At 46.8% G+C, this 20,263-nt stretch overlaps 1 protein-coding gene across 1 annotated transcript in view; it reads right to left on the reverse strand.

Annotated features, from left to right (window-relative positions):
* TSC22D1 (TSC22 domain family member 1) overlaps positions 1–20,045 on the reverse strand; it is a 105,605-nt gene extending 85,560 nt beyond the window's left edge. Inside the window, exon 1 of the mRNA XM_040425427.1 lies at positions 17,344–20,045. Within this exon, the coding sequence (XP_040281361.1) occupies positions 17,344–20,045 (2,702 nt within the window). The remainder of the gene's footprint in view (positions 1–17,343) is intronic.
* Positions 20,046–20,263: the final 218 nt, after the last annotated feature.

The raw sequence follows: 20,263 nt of genomic DNA on the forward strand, positions 1-20,263 counted from the left end.
ACGGGGGGGGGTGATCAATGACAGGGGGGGGGTGATCAATGACAGGGGGGGGGTGATCAATGACAGGGGGGGGGGTGATCAATGACAGGGGGGGGTGATCAATGACAGGGGGGGGGTGATCAATGACAGGGGGGGGTGATCAATGACAGGGGGGGGTGATCAATGACAGGGGGGGGTGATCAATGACAGGGGGGGGTGATCAATGACAGGGGGGGTGATGATCAATGACAGGGGGGGTGATGATCAATGACAGGGGGGGTGATGATCAATGACAGGGGGGGGTGATGATCAATGACAGGGGGGGGTGATGATCAATGACAGGGGGGGGTGATGATCAATGACAGGGGGGGTGATGATCAATGACAGGGGGGGGTGATGATCAATGACAGGGGGGGGTGATGATCAATGACAGGGGGGGGTGATCAATGACAGGGGGGGGGGATCAATGACAGGGGGGGGTGATCAATGACAGGGGGGGGTGATCAATGACAGGGGGGGGTGATCAATGACAGGGGGGTGATCAGAGAGTCTATATGGGGTGATCACCCCCCTGTCATTGATCACCCCCCTGTAAGGCTCCATTCAGATGTCCGTATGTGTTTTGCGGATCCGATCCATGTATCCGTGGATCCGTAAAAATCATACGGACATCTGAATGCAGCATGACAGGGGGGGGGGGTGATCAATGACAGGGGGGGGTGATCAGGGAGTCTATATGGGGTGATCACCCCCCCTGGAAGGCTCCAGGGAGACGCCTGTATGTGTTTTGCGGATCCGATCCATCTATCAGTGGATCCGTAAAAATCATGCGGACATCTGAATGAAGCTTTACAGGGGGGTTGATCAATGACAGGGGTGTAATCAATGACAGGAGGGTGATCAGGGAGTCTATATGGGGAGATCACCACAGTCATTGATCACGCCCCTGTAAGGCTTCATTCAGACGTCCGTATGCGTTTTGCGGATCCGATCCATCTATCAGTGGATCCGTAAAAATCATGCGGACATCTGAATGAAGCTTTACAGGGGGGTTGATCAATGACAGGGGTGTAATCAATGACAGGGGGGTGATCAGGGAGTCTATATGGGGTGATAACCACAGTCATTGATCACACCCCTGTAAGGCTTCATTCAGACGTCCGTATGCGTTTTGCGGATCCGATCCATCTATCAGTGGATCCGTAAAAATCATGCGGACATCTGAATGGAGCTTTACAGGGGGTTGATCAATGACAGGGGTGTAATCAATGACAGGGGGGTGATCAGGGAGTCTATATGGGGTGATAACCACAGTCATTGATCACACCCCTGTAAGGCTTCATTCAGACGTCCGTATGCGTTTTGCGGATCCGATCCATCTATCAGTGGATCCGTAAAAATCATGCGGACATCTGAATGGAGCTTTACAGGGGGTTGATCAATGACAGGGGGGTAATCAATGACAGGGGGGTGATCAGGGAGTCTATATGGGGTGATCAGGGGCTAATAAAGGGGTTAATAAGTGACAGGGGGGGGTGTAGTGTAGTGTAGTGGTGCTTGGTGCTACTTTACTGAGCTACCTGTGTCCTCTGGTGGTCGATCCAAACAAAAGGGGACCACCAGAGGACCAGGTAGCAGGTATATTAGACGCTGTTATCAAAACAGCGTCTAATATACCTGTTAGGGGTTAAAAAAAACACATCTCCAGCCTGCCAGCGAACGATCGCCGCTGGCAGGCTGGAGATCAACTCTCTTACCTTCCGTTCCTGTGAGCGCGCGCGCCTGTGTGCGCGCGTTCACAGGAAATCTTGCGTCTCGCGAGAGGACGCGTATATGCGTGATTGTGCGCAGCGCTGCCACCTCCGGAACGCGATCCTGCGTTAGGCGGTCCGGAGGTGGTTAATTTAAAATCTGAATTTTTTTTTTTTTTATTTAAGATGCTTTTTGGGGAAAATATATCATCCAAAAGGTTATTCCATCATGAAATAAAGATTCGTTTTTTAATTATGTAGAATAAGGCTGTATAGGTTTCATTTTTTTGGTAAATAAATTCCATTAATCCATTCACAAAGTCATGCTCTTCCAGAGGTTTTTGTAAGATTATTGGGCAGTTTCTCTGCCTACAAGATATTATCACAGATGCTTTGTTTACTTTTGCAGTTCGCAAAACTGAATTTGACTCAGCAGAGATCACATGCCTCTTCTTCACAGCAAAAATGTTATAACATGAACAGAGTTGAGAAAAAGACCTTAATCCTAATTTCTACAAACCTATGAATACAGAATCAACCTAATTAAACTAATTTGAAAAGTTGTTATTCTAAAAATCTTTATCTACTTGCATATTACAAGTTATACCAGCAAGAATTAGTCTTTATGTAGAAAACTAGGATTTAAATCAAATCCACCCTGTCAAAAACCAATTTAAAACTATGGTTTATAGTGAAAATTAGAGGGGGGAAAAAAAAGAAAAAAAGGCTTTTATGACCGACATCTTTCAAAGACATTAGATATTCCTCTAGTGATAGTTACTGCAGCATGTACCGAGTATTGCTAGAGAAGCATTCAGTATATTTTACATTAAAGAGGACCTTTCATGGGTCCAGATATTATAAACTAAGGTCCAGATATTATAAACTAAGTATCAGGATACGTAGGGCATACTGCAGGGATCTAACTGCGCTTACTATTTTTTCTGGGCGCCGCTCCGTTCGCCCGCTGTGGCCCCCATTGTATTCTCCTGCCTGATATGCTAATAAATAGCATCGGAGCAATGAGGAGGAGACTGAGTCTTTCTCAGTGGGCGTCTCCTTCTCATTAGCTGTAGCGCTGTCCAATCACAGCAGAGAGCGTCACAGAAAGGGAGAAAAAAAATAAATCCAACTCCCCTTCTCCGCTCTAATTGGACAGCTCACAGTCAGGGAGAAGGAGACGCCCACGGAGAAAGACTCAGTCTCCTCCTCATTGCTCCAATGCTAAAAGTAGCATACCAGGCGGGAAAATACAACGGGGGCCACAGCGGGCGAACGGAGCAGCGCCCAGAAAGAATAGTAAGTGCAGTTAGATCCCTGCACTATGCCCTACGTATCCTGATACTTTGTTTATAATGTTTGGACCCATGAAAGGTCCTCTTTAATGCCAGGATATACCGTAGACAAGATAGGGACAGTGATGAATGGGAACCCTACTGCTCTGTGAGTACACCCCTCACATTCTTCTAAATATTTTATTGTATCTTTTTGGGACACTGAAGATCTGACACTTTGATACAATGTAAAGTAGTCGGTGTACAGCTTGTATAACAGTGTCAATTTTGTGTCCTTAAAATAACACCACCATTAATGTCTAAACCGCTGGCAACAAAAGTGAGTACATCCCTAAGTGATAATGGCCAAATTGTGACCAATTAGCCATTTTTCCTCCCCGGTGTCATGTGGCTCATTGTTACAAGGTCTCAGGTGTGAATTGGGAGCAGGTGTGGTAAATTTGATGTTATCGCTCTCACACTCTCTCATACTGGTCGCTGGAAGTTCATCATGGCACCTCATGGCAAAGAACTCTCTGAGAATCTGAAAAAAAGAATCGCTGCTCTACATAAAGATGGCTCAGCCTGCAGCTCTCCAGCTGTTTCAAAACTACAACTCCCAGAATGCCCTAGCAGCTGCAGGTTGTGACAACCAATGACACTTCCATGAGCCGTTCTAACTGTGGTGGTAATATTTTATAGGCCCATTCGCTCCCGCTCGGCCACACATTTAAGGCTAGGTTCACACCTGAGCGTTTTACAGCGCGTTCCTACGCGCTGTAAAACGCTCAACAAGCAAAAACCAATGTTTCCCTATGGGCATGGTTCTCACCTGAGTGTTTTACAGCGCGTACGAACGCGCTGTAAAACGCCCTACGCCCCAAGAAGTACCGGAGCTTCTTTTCATTGTACGCCTCTGTGGTCAATAGCAAGAACGCGCGTAAGATGCGCGATTCCAAAATACAAAAACGCCCCTAAAATACGCCCAATAAAAACGCCTGTAAACAGCGCTTATCGAATACGCTCAGGTGTGGACCCAGCATAAGTTTCCGTGCTGGGTCCACCATAGTGGTGTCTTATCTCCTAGAAAACACATGGCAGTACTGAGAAAAGGTTTCACACGCGAGTTTCTGCGTAAACGTAAAGACAATATCAGCAGATTGGATGCATCTCCAGTGAGCAGGTTTTTTTGGCGGTCCCATTTCTTATGAATTACAGCACAGGAAAGGGAAAAAAAAAAAAATAATGTTTACACGTTCAGCTGGTTTTCAGGAGGAAGTTTTTGCAGGCAAAGCCAGAAAAATATTCAAAAACAGAGGTGACATAATATCTGTCCTTTATACAGACTGCAGTCACATGTCCATTTAAAACGGAAACACTCACAATATGATCATGTGCATGAAGCCTAATACGGCGTGCACGAAAATACGCTACGGGCATAGTTTGTGTCTCTTGATGAAAATGGAGTCCGTGGCGCTGCAGCTGTAGTATACGTGGCTATAATAAGCCTATATGCATAGGCCAACGGTCTCCCTTTTTAAACGTTCAGTGTAAGATATGGCGCATCTTTTTTAATCTTTCCAACATATCTTTTTGATAATCAGGGAAACACTAGCTAAAGATCAAGGCCTTGGGTTGGGTTATGAAACGGCCACTTTGCATTAGGCTACTTTCACACTGGCGTTTTGGTTTCCATTTGCGAGATCCGTTCAGGGCTCTCACAAGCGGTCCAGAACGGATCAGTTCTGCCCTTAATGCATTCTGAATGGAAAAGGACTCGCTCAGAATGCATCAGTTTGCCTCTGTTCAGTCTCCATTCCGCTTTGGAGGCGGACACCAAAACGCTGCCAGCTAAACAGATCCGTCCTGGCACACAATGTAAGTCAATGGGGAAGGATCCGTTTTCTATGACACAATCTGGCACAAAAGAAAACTGACCCGTCCCCGATTGACTTTCAATGGTGTTCAAGACGGATCAGTTTTGGCTATGTTACAGATAATACAAACGGTTCTGAACAGATGCGTTTGTGCAGATCCATGACGGATCCGCACCAAACGTTAGTGTGAAAGTAGACTTAGGTGTTTCTGGGTCCGCTTGCGAGATCCGTTTCAGGGATCTCACAAGCGGCCCAAAACGGATCAGTTAAGCCCCAATGCATTCTGAATGGATGAGGATCCGTTTAGAATGCATCAATTTGGCTGCGTTTGGTCTCCGTTGCGTTTTTCAGATGGTCACTAAAACGCAGTTTGCAGCGTTTTGGTGACAGTCTCACTATGCGGAGCCAAAACGGATCGGTCTAGACTTACAATGTAAGTCAATGGGGACGGATCAGCTTTTCACTGACACAATATGGTGCAATTGAAGACGGATCCGTCCCCCATTGACTTTCAATGTAAGTCAAGACGGATCCGTTTTGAATTAGACTTTTTTTTTTTTATAAATAATGCAAACGTATCCGTTTTTAACGGATACAAGCGTTTGCATTATTCGTGCGGATCCGTCTGTGTAGATACAAGATGGATCTGCACAAAACGCGAGTGTGAAAGTAGCCTTAGATGTCCATGTGAACCTGCTGAATCGAAATGCACATAAACTGAAAACAAATCCGGTAACAATGTGGCGGAGTAATTGTATCCGCCTCATACGTTTCTCTGTGGATACATTTAGATACGCTTAGAAAGCAGATGGGCTGTCGAGTCTATTCCACTGCAGGCAAACATCACTTATGTACAATATCATTTTTCAAGCTGACCCCCTACATCTCCATGATAGAAATCAACATGTACAAAGCCTTCCAGCGCTAAAGGTGTTAACAAAAGGCCTTTGTTCTCATCCTTTGGCAACAGCATCATCAACATTCCCTGTATACAAAGCGGCAATGGAAATTCACCGGCTTATTTCTAGACCACAATTAGAACGAGGAAGAGCACATACCGCAGCGTGTGCACCGCAGTACAAATGCTTCCCCAAATAAAAGTCCTGTAAAAGCCAGAAAACCCACCGCAGAGAGGACACATTAAGGGCTCATGCACACGAACATATTGGTTTTCTGTGTCTGTTCTGGTTTTTTTTGCGGCCCGTATGAGGAACCATTCACTTCAATAGGTCAGCAAAAAATACGGAAATGACAAGGATCGGTAGGTATTACAATGGAGCCAAAAAAACAATGCAATACGGATGTCACCTATATTTTTTGCGGATCACAAAATACATATGGTCGCGTGCATAAGCCAGGGGCTCCGATCCACCATCAGCAATGCGGTCAGTGTAGACGGGAAGCACAGTCCTGCAGCGCCAGTCCACCCATTAAAGCCACAACCACCATGATGGATTGGACGCCATTATAAATCAATGGGGTCCATTGATTTTGGTGTCCGTTGTGTGACTGATTTTCCACCGTAAACAGAAACCATGATGGCAGCGTGAACACAGCCTTAAGCCTCATGCACACGACCGTTGTTTGGGTCCGCATCCGAGCCGCCGTTTTGGCGGCCAGGATGCGGACCTATTCACTTCAATGGGGCCGCAAAAGATGCGGACAGCACTCAGTGTGCTGTCCGCATCCGGTGCTCCGTTCCGCGGCCCTGCTAAAAAAATATAACATGTCCTATTCTTGTCTGCGCTTTTGCGGACAAGAATAGGCATTATATTGACGGCCGCCCGTTCAGTTAATTGCGGAAGGCACACGGGCAGTTTCCGTTTTTTGCAGATTAGCGGTTTGCGGACCGCAAAAAACGGCACGGTCGTGTGCATGAGGCCTTAAAGGGGTATTCCAGTTACATTAAGTTATCCCCATCCACAGGATAACTATTAGATCAGTGTTATTGTCCATGCAGCCAGAGGTCTCGCTACATTTTTTCTGGAAGAGTAAAAATACTCCTCTTACCATTTTTGAGGAGTATTTTTAGCCGATGAGGAGTACGAAAGTTACAGTAATTTAAATAGTTAATACGAAGGCCTACATAAAATTAAGGGGTTGCTATTTATGCAGGGAAACCATTACTAGTATCTAGAACTGTCTTCCATGCATATATGGCAAATTTAGACAATTAAAAATTTAGCTGAGGTCACTGTTGCTCTGAGGGGGTCGGCACCACTGAGGTCACTGTTGCTCTGAGGGGGTCGGCACCACTGAGGTCACTGCTGCTCTGAGGGGGTCGGCACCACTGAGGTCACTGCTGCTCTGAGGGGGTCGGCACCACTGAGGTCACTGCTGCTCTGAGGGGGTCGGCACCACTGAGGTCACTGCTGCTCTGAGGGGGTCGGCACCACTGAGGTCACTGCTGCTCTGAGGGGGTCGGCACCACTGAGGTCACTGCTGCTCTGAGGGGGTCGGCACCACTGAGGTCACTGCTGCTCTGAGGGGGCCGGCACCACTGAGGTCACTGTTGCTCTGAGGGGGTCGGCACCACTGAGGTCACTGTTGCTCTGAGGGGGCCGGCACCACTGAGGTCACTGTTGCTCTGAGGGGGCCGGCACCACTGAGGTCACTGTTGCTCTGAGGGGGCCGGCACCACTGAGGTCACTGTTGCTCTGAGGGGGCCGGCACCACTGAGGTCACTGTTGCTCTGAGGGGGTCGGCACCACTGAGGTCACTGTTGCTCCGATTTTATGAGGTTTAAAGGGTTTGTCCTAAGATCGATATTTATCCCCTGTCGTTAAAGAGGACCCCTCACCTCTCCTGATTTGTCTGTTTCGGAAACTACTTGCACCCCCCCCCCCCCCCCCCCCCCATATAATAACAATCCTGGAGCATCTATTCTTATAACCTTATGTTGCATCAATCCTCTCATTTCTGCTATTAGTTATGAATGACTTGCTAGCAGTTTGCAGTGAAGGTCCAGATGGGGGTGTCACTGCACAGCCTGATATTATTCAATCAGTGCTGTCAACTGGTAACCCCCCGCTGGACCTTTATTGCAGACTACTAACAATTTGTTCATAAGTTCTAGTAGGAATAATAGAGGAATGGTACAATATAGAGTCACAAGAATTGACTCTTCAGAATTGTTATTGAATGGGAAATGCAAGTTTTCACTAAAACAGACATGTCCCCTTCAAGTACATGATCACTGGGGGCCCCACCTTGGTTACCATGTTTTAGTGCTCTCTGGGTTAAGTATGGATAGGTAAAAAGTGTTGATCTTGGGACAATCCCTTAAATTTTTGCTGCTGTTTCTGTGCCGCTGGTCACTGGGGTTTGCCATCCATCACATGGGCCAGGCATGTTACCCCCAGGCAGAACAGTACCAGCCATATGAGGCCCATCAAGTAACCATGGGGCAGCAGCCTCCTAATGTGCAGGCAGCATGCGTCATGACTACAGGAGTACAGTACAGCTGTTACCCATAGCAACCGGAGACAGCCTGCTCTGTAATTAGAGGAAGAAGCCACAGTCTGTTCTTAAAGGGAGTCTGTCACCACATTTGAGCATATTAGACTGATCAAATAGCGTTATATGTGCCACCCAGAACTTAAAAACTGTACCTTTGTTGTATCTAATGGAGTTTTCTTTCAGCCAAAAATGAACTTTTAAGATTCTGTAAATGCCCTCTCAAGTGCCCAGGGCGGCGTCTCAATCGTCCGAGCCCCAGGCAGCACCTCAACGGCTCATAACCCCGCCCTCCGCCTGCCTCTGCCCGCCCGTTTACTCTCCTCCTCTCTCCTTTTCCACTGCGGCTGCGCGGTCAAATTCGTAGCGCAGTGGAAAAGGAGGGAGGAGGAGAGTAAACGGGCGGGCAGAGGCAGGCGGAGGGCGGGGTTATGAGCCGTTGAGGAGGTGCTGCCTGGGGCTCGGACGATTGAGACGCCGCCCTGGGCACTTGAGAGGGCATTTACAGAATCTTAAAAGTTCATTTTTGGCTGAAAGAAAACTCCATTAGATACAACAAAGGTACAGTTTTTAAGTTCTGGGTGGCACATATAACGCTATTTGATCAGTCTAATATGCTCAAATGTGGTGACAGACTCCCTTTAAGTCATAACCCCATCAGCCACATTACCCCCAGAACAGTGCCAATCTGCCAGACTGACTTATGAACAGACGGTGGCTGCTTCCTCCAATTACAGAGCAGGCCGTCTCCGGTTGCTATGGGTAACAGCTGTACTGTACTCCCGTCCTCATGACGCACGCTGCCTGCACATTAGGAGCTGTACACTACAGATAAGCGCGGGAAACTGAAAAGTTGTCAGTGACACAACACTCACCATGCTGCCGGCCGTCACTTACGGGTAACCTGTGCAAAATGTGGAGTTACCGAACAGTTACTACTAGCAGGGCTGGTCCCTGACAGGGCGCACACCGCGGACGAGCACCGCTGTAGCGCTCACATATCCGTGTGTTCACAGCCGGATTAGCCTCATACAGCATGTGAGGCTGAACAAGTTAAAACAAGGCGCTGCAGCAAGGCCACTTACCCCGCCAGTGACAATCGCGTGCGCCTCCTTCCTAGTTACTTCAGAGCAGTGTTCCATAAGCTCCGGCAGCCACTCAAACTGACCAATCACAAAGCTCCTCACTGTAAGGAGCTTTGTCATTGGTTGTTTCAGGCAGCATCGCTGCGCCGTTCAAAGCGCTCACTGCGCTGATGAATGGCAGGGAAAAGTCTAAGGCGTATCGGGACTTTTTCCAGGGAGTAAAATGGCCTGAACAGGCGTCTGACGCTTGTACAGGCGTTATTGCGACCTCTGCATGCAGCCATCATCACAATTCTGGAACTACAGTATACACAATTATTAATGCCATATTCTTTATCAGGATCACCCACACATGGCAGACCTTGCAGGGCTTGGAAAATAAATCTGCTTTCCTACATTTGGAAACTAGGAAAAAAAGATGCTGAGGCTCCACAAAGCACAGGAGATAACCATGGAGGGGGCAACATGAAAAAGAGTGGACCTTAAGAAGCCGATTAGATCCCCCAATCTAGATTTCTCTAGAGGTCAATATTAAAGGGGTTGTCTCATTATGGACAATATCGCTAGGATAAGCCCTCTGTCTTATAGGTGCGGGTACCACAAGTTCATTTCAGTCAGCCCCATAGAAATGAATGGAAGCAGGGGCCACGCATGCGCGGTAGCTCCCATTCACTTTTATGGGGAGCCGGCTTGGTGGCGGCCAGACCGGAGTCCTCCAGCCACCACCTTGTGGGGCTCAGTTATCGATATAGGTGCGGGTCCTAGCGGTGGGACCTGCACCTATTAGACAATGTGTAGACAGACTTTAGAAAGGTCAAGGCACTCTCGAACTTCAATCCAAAAAATGAGTGTTTAAATCACACGAAAATAACAGCAATGTTTCGACATACAAGTCTTTCTCAAGCTATACCTGAGGCCGGGACCTGACGCCACGAGCACCGCCGCCAGTAGTGAATTGTTTTCAAGTAAGTGGTGCTGTCCTACTCCATTTTTTCTTATAAGACAATGGGGGCATATCCTAGCGATATGCCCCCATTGTCTATGACGAGACAGCCCCTTTAAGAACTTTCATAGACATCAGCAGAAGAAGCCACCGGTAACAGTTCTGACCTCATCTCCTGGTTGCTAGTAGCAGAGAACTAAATTTATGTTCTTCTTGCTATGGAGACAATCTCCATGGCCAGGTCAGAAGATAACACACTAAATATAGCAATGGAGGATCAATAAATTGTTCTCTTCCTTAAGCTGGTCACACACATTAAATCAATGGTCCAAACCTGACACTTCTGGCTTCAGCTGGGTCTAGTAGCGGCTGCTTCTCCTCACAAGTGAAATAAACATGCACACTTGACCAAGAGTGGATGTTTAAAAGTGGTCATACAAATCCAGACGAATGTCATGTAAATGGAGGGGTGCCGCACGATCCCCCCACAGCAGCAGATGTTAGGAGAAGGATAGAACAAGTATGTTGGATTTCGACATGTCTGATCCCACGAGAGAGGCTGCACCAGAGGTGTCTGGGCTTCTGTCCCCAACATAAATATGTGTATTGGGGGAGTCAAGAAGAATAGTTGTCAGCTATTGTAGGTGAATGGGCACCTTTAAAGGGGCTTTCCGGCTTTTAGATGTTGATGACTTATCCTCCAGGAAGGCCATAAATATCAGATCGGTGGGGGTCCAACACCCAGCATCCCAACTAATGAGCTGTTCTTCAGCATCCTACAGCACCAGAAACAGATCAGTGCCTGGAGCTGGAAGCAGAAGGATCAGTCCACGCCAGTGTAATGTAGCACAGCTCCCATTCAACTGAGGATAGATCATCAATATCTAAAAAGATAGACAACCCCTCGAGGGAATGTCCACATTGAGCAGATTTGTAGTGGATTCCACAGCAGTATAATGTAAGAGAGAGTGTTTCAAAATCCCAGTTACACACCACAGGGAAAAGAAATGAGGATTTTAGGGGCAAATCTGTAACTGGAGATTTTGGGGTTGTTTATTAAACAGAAATACGCCTAAATTAGGCATATTTCTGGCACAGATTGCAGAGCAAAAGTTCTTTGCGCCTCAATCTGTGACTACTCCCCGCTCACGCCAGGTCTAAAAAAAAGTGGGCGGGGGCCCGGCAGGCCCGTCCCATTTACCATTTTCTATGCCTGGTTTAGGGTCAAAAATGGTCTAAATGTAAGATGGCTAGGAAGCGGTCTTACATTTTGAACGCCGGCGGCTCTACATAACTCCGGTGGATCCACCGCCAGTACAGGGCTTGACCACATAAATGCACATTTCATTGCAAATTAGATGCAGTTTTCTTTAAAGAAAATTGTACCTGTGTGAAAATAGTCTTATGGTGCGAGAGAGAAATTTTTTTTTTGCAAAAAGCATTCGGCATCTCATGTGTGGTTGACATTATATGGCTTCCAACTTTACTGCATATTCATAGGATGTGCCAAGTCCCACTTCTTAGAACTGAACCTGAAGGCCACCTCTTCATTCAATCCTCATCTCAATGCAGTTGCCACCTCACCAGGCAGGTTGAAGGACCCCCATTCAAGAGACGAGAAGAAATCGCCTCTATCAGACATTTATGACACGTCCTGTACATCTGCCATTAGTGTTCACGTTGGGAATACCCCTTTAAAGAGAATGCTGCTTCTACCTTTCACTAAGGCTACATGCACACAACCGTATGCATTTTGCTCTCCGCAAATTGCAGATCTGCAAAAAAAAAATACGGATGCCATCCATTTTTGTTTTGCGGATTCATTGTAACAATGCCTAAAACAAACAAGAATAGGAACATGTTCCATTTTTTTTATTTGTGGGGCTACAAAACGGACATACTGATGCTGACAGCACACGGTGTGCTGTCCGCACTTTTTGCAGACCGATTGAAATGAATGGGTCCGCATCCTATCCGGAAAAAAATCAAATAAAATGTATGGATACTGAAACAAACAACGTTCGTGTGCTTGAGGCCTAAACGTCAGAAGTTATTGTCCACTAAAGAACCTATGGATCTGCGTGTTGTCTACATGGGCAATGCAGGTGAGAGGCTGCCCATCTATCCTGCATTACCAAGCATGGTTCATCTACAGCACACCGAGGCCACCAATGGGTTTCAACAGTCTGACTTTCAATGGTCTTCAGTCGCGTATAAACTGTTCAATGGAAACGTGGTCAGTGACTAATCATTCATGTTACCCACTATCAGAGCAGTTTATGGCCAAGGTCCAGTGTTGGCTTACACAAGCCATGCTGTATCACCTTGCACTGGAGCTTGATAAAGACTCCTTTGAGTCGAAACGTTGCACGCTGGTTGAGCAATAAACACAAATTTATTTGAGAAGCTGGAGTGCTGCAGTTTTTCTACAAATCTCTTCACCTCGCACTGGACCACCCAGCAGGACTGTCACATCCTAATAAAAGTCCATGGAAATATCACACAACCACCTTACGCTATGTAAGTCACTAACGTGGGCCTCAGCTCAGGTTAAAAGCCTCAAAGCGCACACACACAATATACCAACACAGACTTGCTGGATTGGGAACATCGTCCAGGCCCAAGCTAATTTTGTGCTTTAACATAAACTAGTCACATATTCCACTGCAATTCTGCCATGTCTGAACACGGCCTTACGCTGCAACACAGGGTTGACAGTTTTCCTAAATTGCTCATGCAGACGACTATATGTTTGGTCCAAATCCAATCCGCATGTTTTGCAGATTGGATGTGGATCCATTCATTTCACACAGTGTACATTATTTTACTGCAGGGTGGATTTGATTTAAATCGCTAGTCAGCAAGGCTTGAGTTAAATCATAGTTTTCTACATAAAGACTAATTCTTGCTGGTATAACTTGTAACATGCAAGTAGATGAAGATTTTTAGAATAACAACTTTTCATATTAGTTTGATTAGGTTGATTCTGTATTCATAGGTTTGTAGAAGTTAGGATTAAGGTCTTTTTCTCAACTCTGTTCATGTTATAACATTTTTGCTGTGAAGAAGAGGCATGTGATCTCTGCTGAGTCAAATTCAGTTTTGAGAACTGCAAAAGTAAACCAAGCATCTGTGATAATATCTTGTAGGCAGAGAAACTGCCCAATAATCTTACAAAAACCTCTGGAAGAGCATGACTTTGTGAATGGATTAATGGAATTTATTTACCAAAAAAATTAAAACATATACAGCTTCATTCTACATAATTAAAAAACCAATCTTTATTTCATTTTGGAATAACCTTTGGATGGTAATATATTTTCCTCAAAAAGCATTTTATATATTAAAAATCAGATTTTTTTTATTTTTTTTTTAAATCATTGATTTTTATCTACCCTGTTTTACTGTATACCTTTGTAATTAACTACGCTATTCCATGCTGGGGAAAAATAAGGTATCTCAACATATATCAACCCAACTAAGGCCTAAAAGACAGTTTTGAAGGCCTCAAGCTTTTTCCTGGTGCACGTGGCAAACAAAGGGATAAACAGGTTTCCTAGAAGTTGAACATTAATAATCTACCCTCAGGATAGGTCATCCATATCTGATCGGTGGGGTCCGACTCCCAGCACCCCTGACGATCAGCTGTGTGAAGAGGCCATGAAGCTCTGACGAGCGCTGCAGCCTCCTTACAGCTTACATACCATCCAATGTACAGCGGCAGTGCTTGGTATTGCAGCCCAGGTCCATCCACTTGAATGGGACCGAGCCGAGCACTGATGACCTATCCTGAGGTAAGGTCATCAATATTCTCCTCCTACCACCCCAGTCAAACACACTTTAGGCTAGATGCACACAACCGTTCCGTTTTTTTTGCGGTCCGCAAACTGCAGATCCGCAAAAAACTGAAGCCGCCCGTGTGCTTTCCGCAATTTGCGGAACGGGCAGCCCCATTGTAGAAATGCCTATTCTTGTCCGCAATACAGACAAGAATAAAAACAGGTTATATTTTTTTTGCGGGACCACAGAATGGAGCAATGGATGCGGACAGCACATGGAGCCCTGTCCGCATCTTTTGCGGACCCAAACAACGGTCGTGTGCATGAGGCCTTACTCTGAAATTCTAGAACAGGCATGCGCAACCTGCGGCCTTCCAGCTGTTGCAAAACTACAACTCCCAGAATGCCTGAACAGCCTACAGCAGGGCATGGTGGGAGTTGTAGTTTTACAACAGCTGGAGGGCCGCAGGTTGAGCATCCCTGTTCTAGAACCAAAAGGCCATTTTTAAAAAAAAAAAAAAATGTAAAGGCTCTGACCACAAAGGGCAGATTTTCCCGCTTTTCTGCTGCGGATCTCTGGTAGATTACACTCCATTTTGCATAGGGTGAAATCCGCAGCATAAATAAAAAATCTGAGTTTCCACCGTGGATTTCACCCTTTGCAAAGTAGGATCTAGAAGCAAGAAATAAAAAGCAGCATCTGGATGATGGCAGAAAATATATACTGCTAGTTTCAGTCCCAATGTACACATTTCACAAGGAGATGCCTGCCAATCACAGATGAGGAGAAACCACCAGTGGAGCACACCGGTGGTCACCAAGCATTCGGGGAACCAGGTACAATGAAGGTGCTGGCCTGAAACTGACAGAAGATGAGCAGGATGAATGGATTACAAATGGTACAAACTGCATCAAATGTATCAAAGTACATGGGGCCTAAGAAATGTGTAACATATTAGATACATTTTTACAAAGGGATATTGTGGTTATGTAACATTATGTCAGAGCTGTGCTCATCTCTGGAAATCCCATAGAAATGAATGGAGCAGCTGCACACAAGCCAGACTGGCTGCTCTGTTCACTTCAGGGGGCTGCACTGGGTTCTTGTGATGGTGGGGGATCCCAGTAGTAAGACCCTCCAACTACCTATCCTGTGGCTAGGGGATAACGTCACATACCTGGAATGCCACTTTATGGGTATGTTCACACAATGGATTTTGAAAAGGCGTTCAGAGTGGAATCCACACTGATTTTCTGTACAGTTTTGTTGTGGTTTTTGTCGCTTTTTTTTACGCTTTTCATGCATTTCAATGGGAGAAGGATCACCGATTCTGTTCTGAGATAGCACATGCTGCTTCTTTTTGCCACACTTTTTTTCGGCGTGGAAGAAAAAGCAAGCCTTGCCTCCCATTGAAATGAATAGGAGGCTTTTCAGAGGCCTTTTTTGGAGCAGATTCCACACCGAAAACGAGTAAAAAAAAAAAAAAAAAAAAAACAGCACCAAAAAAACTTTGTGTGAATGGACCCAAAAGGAGTTTTCTGGTATTTAGATATTAATGACCAGTCCTCAGGATAGATCATCAATATCAGGATTGGTGGCGGTCCAATGCCCCACACCACCACCGATCAGCCTTTTTGGGGCAGCCTCTGGCACCAGAAGCTATACAGAGGGCAAAGCCAGAAGCGGAATGCTCCACCCGCTGTGTAGTGGCCGTGCTGGGGTACTGCAGCTCAGTGCCCACCCATGTGAACAGGCGCCGAGCTGCAGTATGCCACCACTGGAAACTACACAGTGGACACAGCCTTCCATCCAATGTACGGTTTCTAGCGGCTGCCTGAAAACGCTGGGTGTGCCGGATGTCAGACCCTCAACGATCTGATGACCGGATCCTGGGGGGGGGAAATCAGCCATTAATATCAGATCCCAGGGGTTCGGCCATCAAAATGCAAGTACCAGAAAACACCTTTAGGGTCCATTCACACGTCCGTTGTTTCTTTCCTGATCTGTTCCGTTTTTTGCGGAACAGATCTGGACCCATTCATTTTCAATGGGTCCTGAAAAAAATACGGACAGCTCAATGTCTGATTTTTTTTTCAGGACCTATTGAAAATGAATGGGTCCAGATCTGTTCCGCAAAAAACGGAACAGATCAGGAAAGAAACAACGGACGTGTGAATGGACCCTTAAGTCACATTTTTGGTGAACATATTTTAAGATTTCTCTTAGTCCCTTTCAATACCATCAAGGTAGGCGACTTACAACTCAAATTTTGCGCACACCATGCACTGAACTATTTTTGTGCAACCTTTGACAGAATTCTGGTGCATTTTGCTCATTAAAAGCTACCCCGATGATTGAGAGGGTGTACAACTTTATAGACTGAAGATGGCGCGCTTTCTACAGAATATCTAACTGAAAGCTCAACCACAACACCACGCTCACAGGAAGCAGCTAATAGCTGGAGGGGAGAGAAGCGACATTAGTTTTATTTCCTGTCATACACATTAGTAGCGAACAAAAAATTAATAAAAATAATAATGATTTAGGCTGGATTCACACATGCAGTTATTGCAGCAGTTACTTTTTTGTTTTTCTTAAATCAAAAGTGCATCTAAAAAGAAGAAATCGTATTAAGGAAAAATAAAATAAAATGATACTGCTGTTGTATCCACTCCTGTGCGATTCCAGCCCCGTACGTAACTTTACATGAGCCTTTTTGGTACTGCGAGGAGTAACCTGAACTTTTCACCTCAGTGCGCAGCCGCTCATATAACTATGACAGCACTCGCTTTACTGCTTCACGCGAGCAGGCCTGGGAACAGGATGACAAATCTCTTGTGCTAGCTAATAAAATAGTGAATAGCTCTGATCACATCCATTACGTAAGCCAATCCCAAGGAGGAAAACCACCGTTAATATCTCAATGAGCTCACATGTCTAATTCCACAGCACGTTACAGAGTCGAGAAGAATCCCAATCTACCAGGCGGCTGAAGGACTGCACTTGGGTGGGAGCACTGGAAAATCCACACAACGCGAAGGGAAATAATGACAGATTAATACAGGATGCCTGCTATGTGTCAAGGACAATAGTCCCTACATTTTACAGTTAGAGACAGAAATTTGACAATGGGAAGCAAAACAGTCCAATTCACTTCACTGCAATATTTCAGAGAATTACAAATGTGTCAGATCTCACCTTTCATCTTCTCCATCCACCAGAGGTGCCGTCAGGGGTAAGGACTTCAAGGGAAGGAAAGATCCTGCACTCTGAAAGCCTCCACTATGATCCAAAGAGGAGCCTTCACCACCATGTGGTAGACCCGCCATTGAGTGCTCCATCAGACGTCTAGCGTCTTCAATCTGGCTTGCCACGGATTGAATGAAAGATGGTGCCAAGAACTGACCGACACTACCAGTCATCTGAAGGGGCACATTTTGTGCAACTGGCAAACTTGCAATCACTGGAGCCTGATTTCCACTTAGGACTAAACTCCCATTTTGTGGTGCTGAAAGCTGAGCACCAGGTGGTGGGCCAAGGGTAGTAAGTGCTGGCGATATTCCAGTAGGTATACTTGTGCCCAGCTGTTGAACTGCTGGGACATTGGCAGCTGTTGGTAAAGGACTGACTGCGGGTACTTGCTGAGTGGTCATTCCCTGTACAGCAGCGGATTCAATAACTTGTGTCGGAGGTTTCGAGGGGAGCAAAGGATTCTGGGGTGCAATCATGACAGAAGGTGGATGAACAGAAGCACCAACTTGCATCCCTTGGGTGGGTGGTGGCACTGGCTGAGTAGGAGCTGGAACATTTTGCTGGATAACAGATGGTGCAGTCTGACTGGCAGATACCTGGTGTACTGGAGTTGGCAGATTTACTTGTTGGCCAACACCTACAACTTGACCGCTGGTAGCTGGCATGGGTGTCTGAGCATGTACCACAGGCTGGGTTGGAGCTACACAAGTTGGAGGAGCTTGTGTTAATGCCGACTGAATCTGCGCCTGCAAGACTTGTGCTTGGACAACAGGTAGCGATGTGGCGGTATTGCCCACTCCTGATGACCCAGACTGCACGGGTGTAACTCCCGTCTGAAGGATCTGCGGATGTTGTATGTATTCCGGTAAATTCCCTGGAACAGAACTTTGATTTGTTGGCATTACATGCCCAGTAGTCATCGGAGCGGACTGTGGGTGTGCATACTGTATCGTTGGTGGTTGTTGAACAGTAGGCAGATTTTGTAAGGGCTGTGCCGGTTGAGGATATGGCAACTGTTGGGGGATCATGGTAGAAACTGCTGGCTGCTGATGGGCTAAAGAAGAAGGGACCCCAAGTACAGCGACAGGAGCACTTATAGTAGCCGGAGCGGCCTGCCCTACTTGTTTCTGAGGCGAAAAAGTGGCATCTTGTGAATGTATTTGTAACTGTGCAAGCTGAGGCTGGGAAACACTCTGCGGTATATTTGAAGGTGGGACATTCTGGGCGAGTGGGTTGCTGAAGTCCATCTGCTGAGGTGCCAGGGCTTGAAATCCTTGCATTGCAGGTGCCCCTATTTCCCCACTTCCAACACTTTCTGTGTAGTGGCTCAGAGTGCTGATATTGCTACTTACTGAGCTCCCACTGGTGCTCTCTCGCTCAGACGTCATCTCAAGTGGGTTTTGTTTAACGCTTTCCACCGCTTTGTTGACTGCAGCTCCCTCTGAAGCAGCTGCTGCATTCTCTTTGTCATAGAACTCCATACAAGTCCATCTGCCCTTCCTGAACGGTTCTGAACTGGAGTCTAATTTTACTACTCTAAACCTAGATGTTGCTGCACCCGAAGGTGCCGCCTGGTGCTGTCCTGCAGCTGGCACAACTGCTGGTCCTATAGGGGCACTAGCAACATTGTTAGGTATACTAGATGCAGCAAGATTTCCATTGCCAGAAGAACCTAAATGTGGATTAATGTTCCCAGAGACAGCACTTACATTACTAGTACTAGTCATACTGGTGGAGGTAACATTTACGCTAGTGGGCAAAGGAGCCGCCATGCTTACATTTTGAATATTAACATTGTGCGCTGTCCCACTCCCTGGAACAGGATTGACACCTGCGCTAACAGGCCCGCTTGCTTTACGCACGATGGGTGGGATTGTCCCCACAGCTGGAACAGCGACAGAGGGGGCAGAAGAAGCAGGTGCTGGGACTGTAGTCTCTGTAGTTCCTTGAGGAGCCAATTTCACAGATGGTGGATTCTGAGAAGCGGTAGAGGCACTAGGTAAGCCATGATGGGCAGGCACGGGAAGTCCATGATGATGAGGATGATGATGATGAAGATGGTGGGGATGGTGTACATTCCCATTGATCAAGATATTCTGCTGGACATTAGTGGGCAAATGTTGATGAAGGTGCGGCTGATTGGGAGACACCGCGCCAGGCGTCTCGGCTTCTTGAAAGTTATTCAAGGTCTCTTCTGAGGAGCTTCTCTCTGGACCACCGAGATCTGTAGCTCTAGACAAGGACACATCCAGGATCTCCGAGGAAGACAGATCTTCGGTGTGGGACTCGTCCAAGTCGTCGTAGCTCTCAGTGTCCTCGGCGATGCTGTTATTGGAGCTCATGCTGGCAGAAATTTGAGCAGGGGTGACACTGGTAATCTGAAAGCCACTTTTCTTTTTAATCTGTGCCCCAGACTGTACAAGGGGTTGTGCCATCAAGTTCAAGGTTTGGGGAGGATGCTGCTGCTGCTGAGGTCCAGGGGAGGATGCAGGTGGCACCAGCACGGGAGGCTGGTAGTCCTCAGAAGACAAGAGGTGCCCACTGAGTGCAGAGGGGTGAGCACTGGTCCCACTGCCCCTTCTGGGGAGATCTGCCGGGTGCGCCATCTTCCTGGCAGCTAGGTCTGCAGATGGATCCGGCTGGTGCATGGCGATTCTCCTCCTCCAGCACTCAGCCCACCCACCTTCACTCCTCCAAACGTGCGAGATGTGTTCCCCTCAGTGAGGGGGAGCGGGGCTCTCCCGCTGCGATCGTTCACACACACGTCACCTCTCTCCGGTACAATACACGGATGTGGCACTCCCCCGGTGATCAGCACAGATCGCTCCTCAGGGAGGGCAGCACGGCTAGTAGCCCTGGATCCGGG

The sequence above is a fragment of the Bufo bufo genome, chromosome 3, assembly GCF_905171765.1.
Source record: "Bufo bufo chromosome 3, aBufBuf1.1, whole genome shotgun sequence".
NCBI lineage: Eukaryota > Metazoa > Chordata > Amphibia > Anura > Bufonidae > Bufo > Bufo bufo.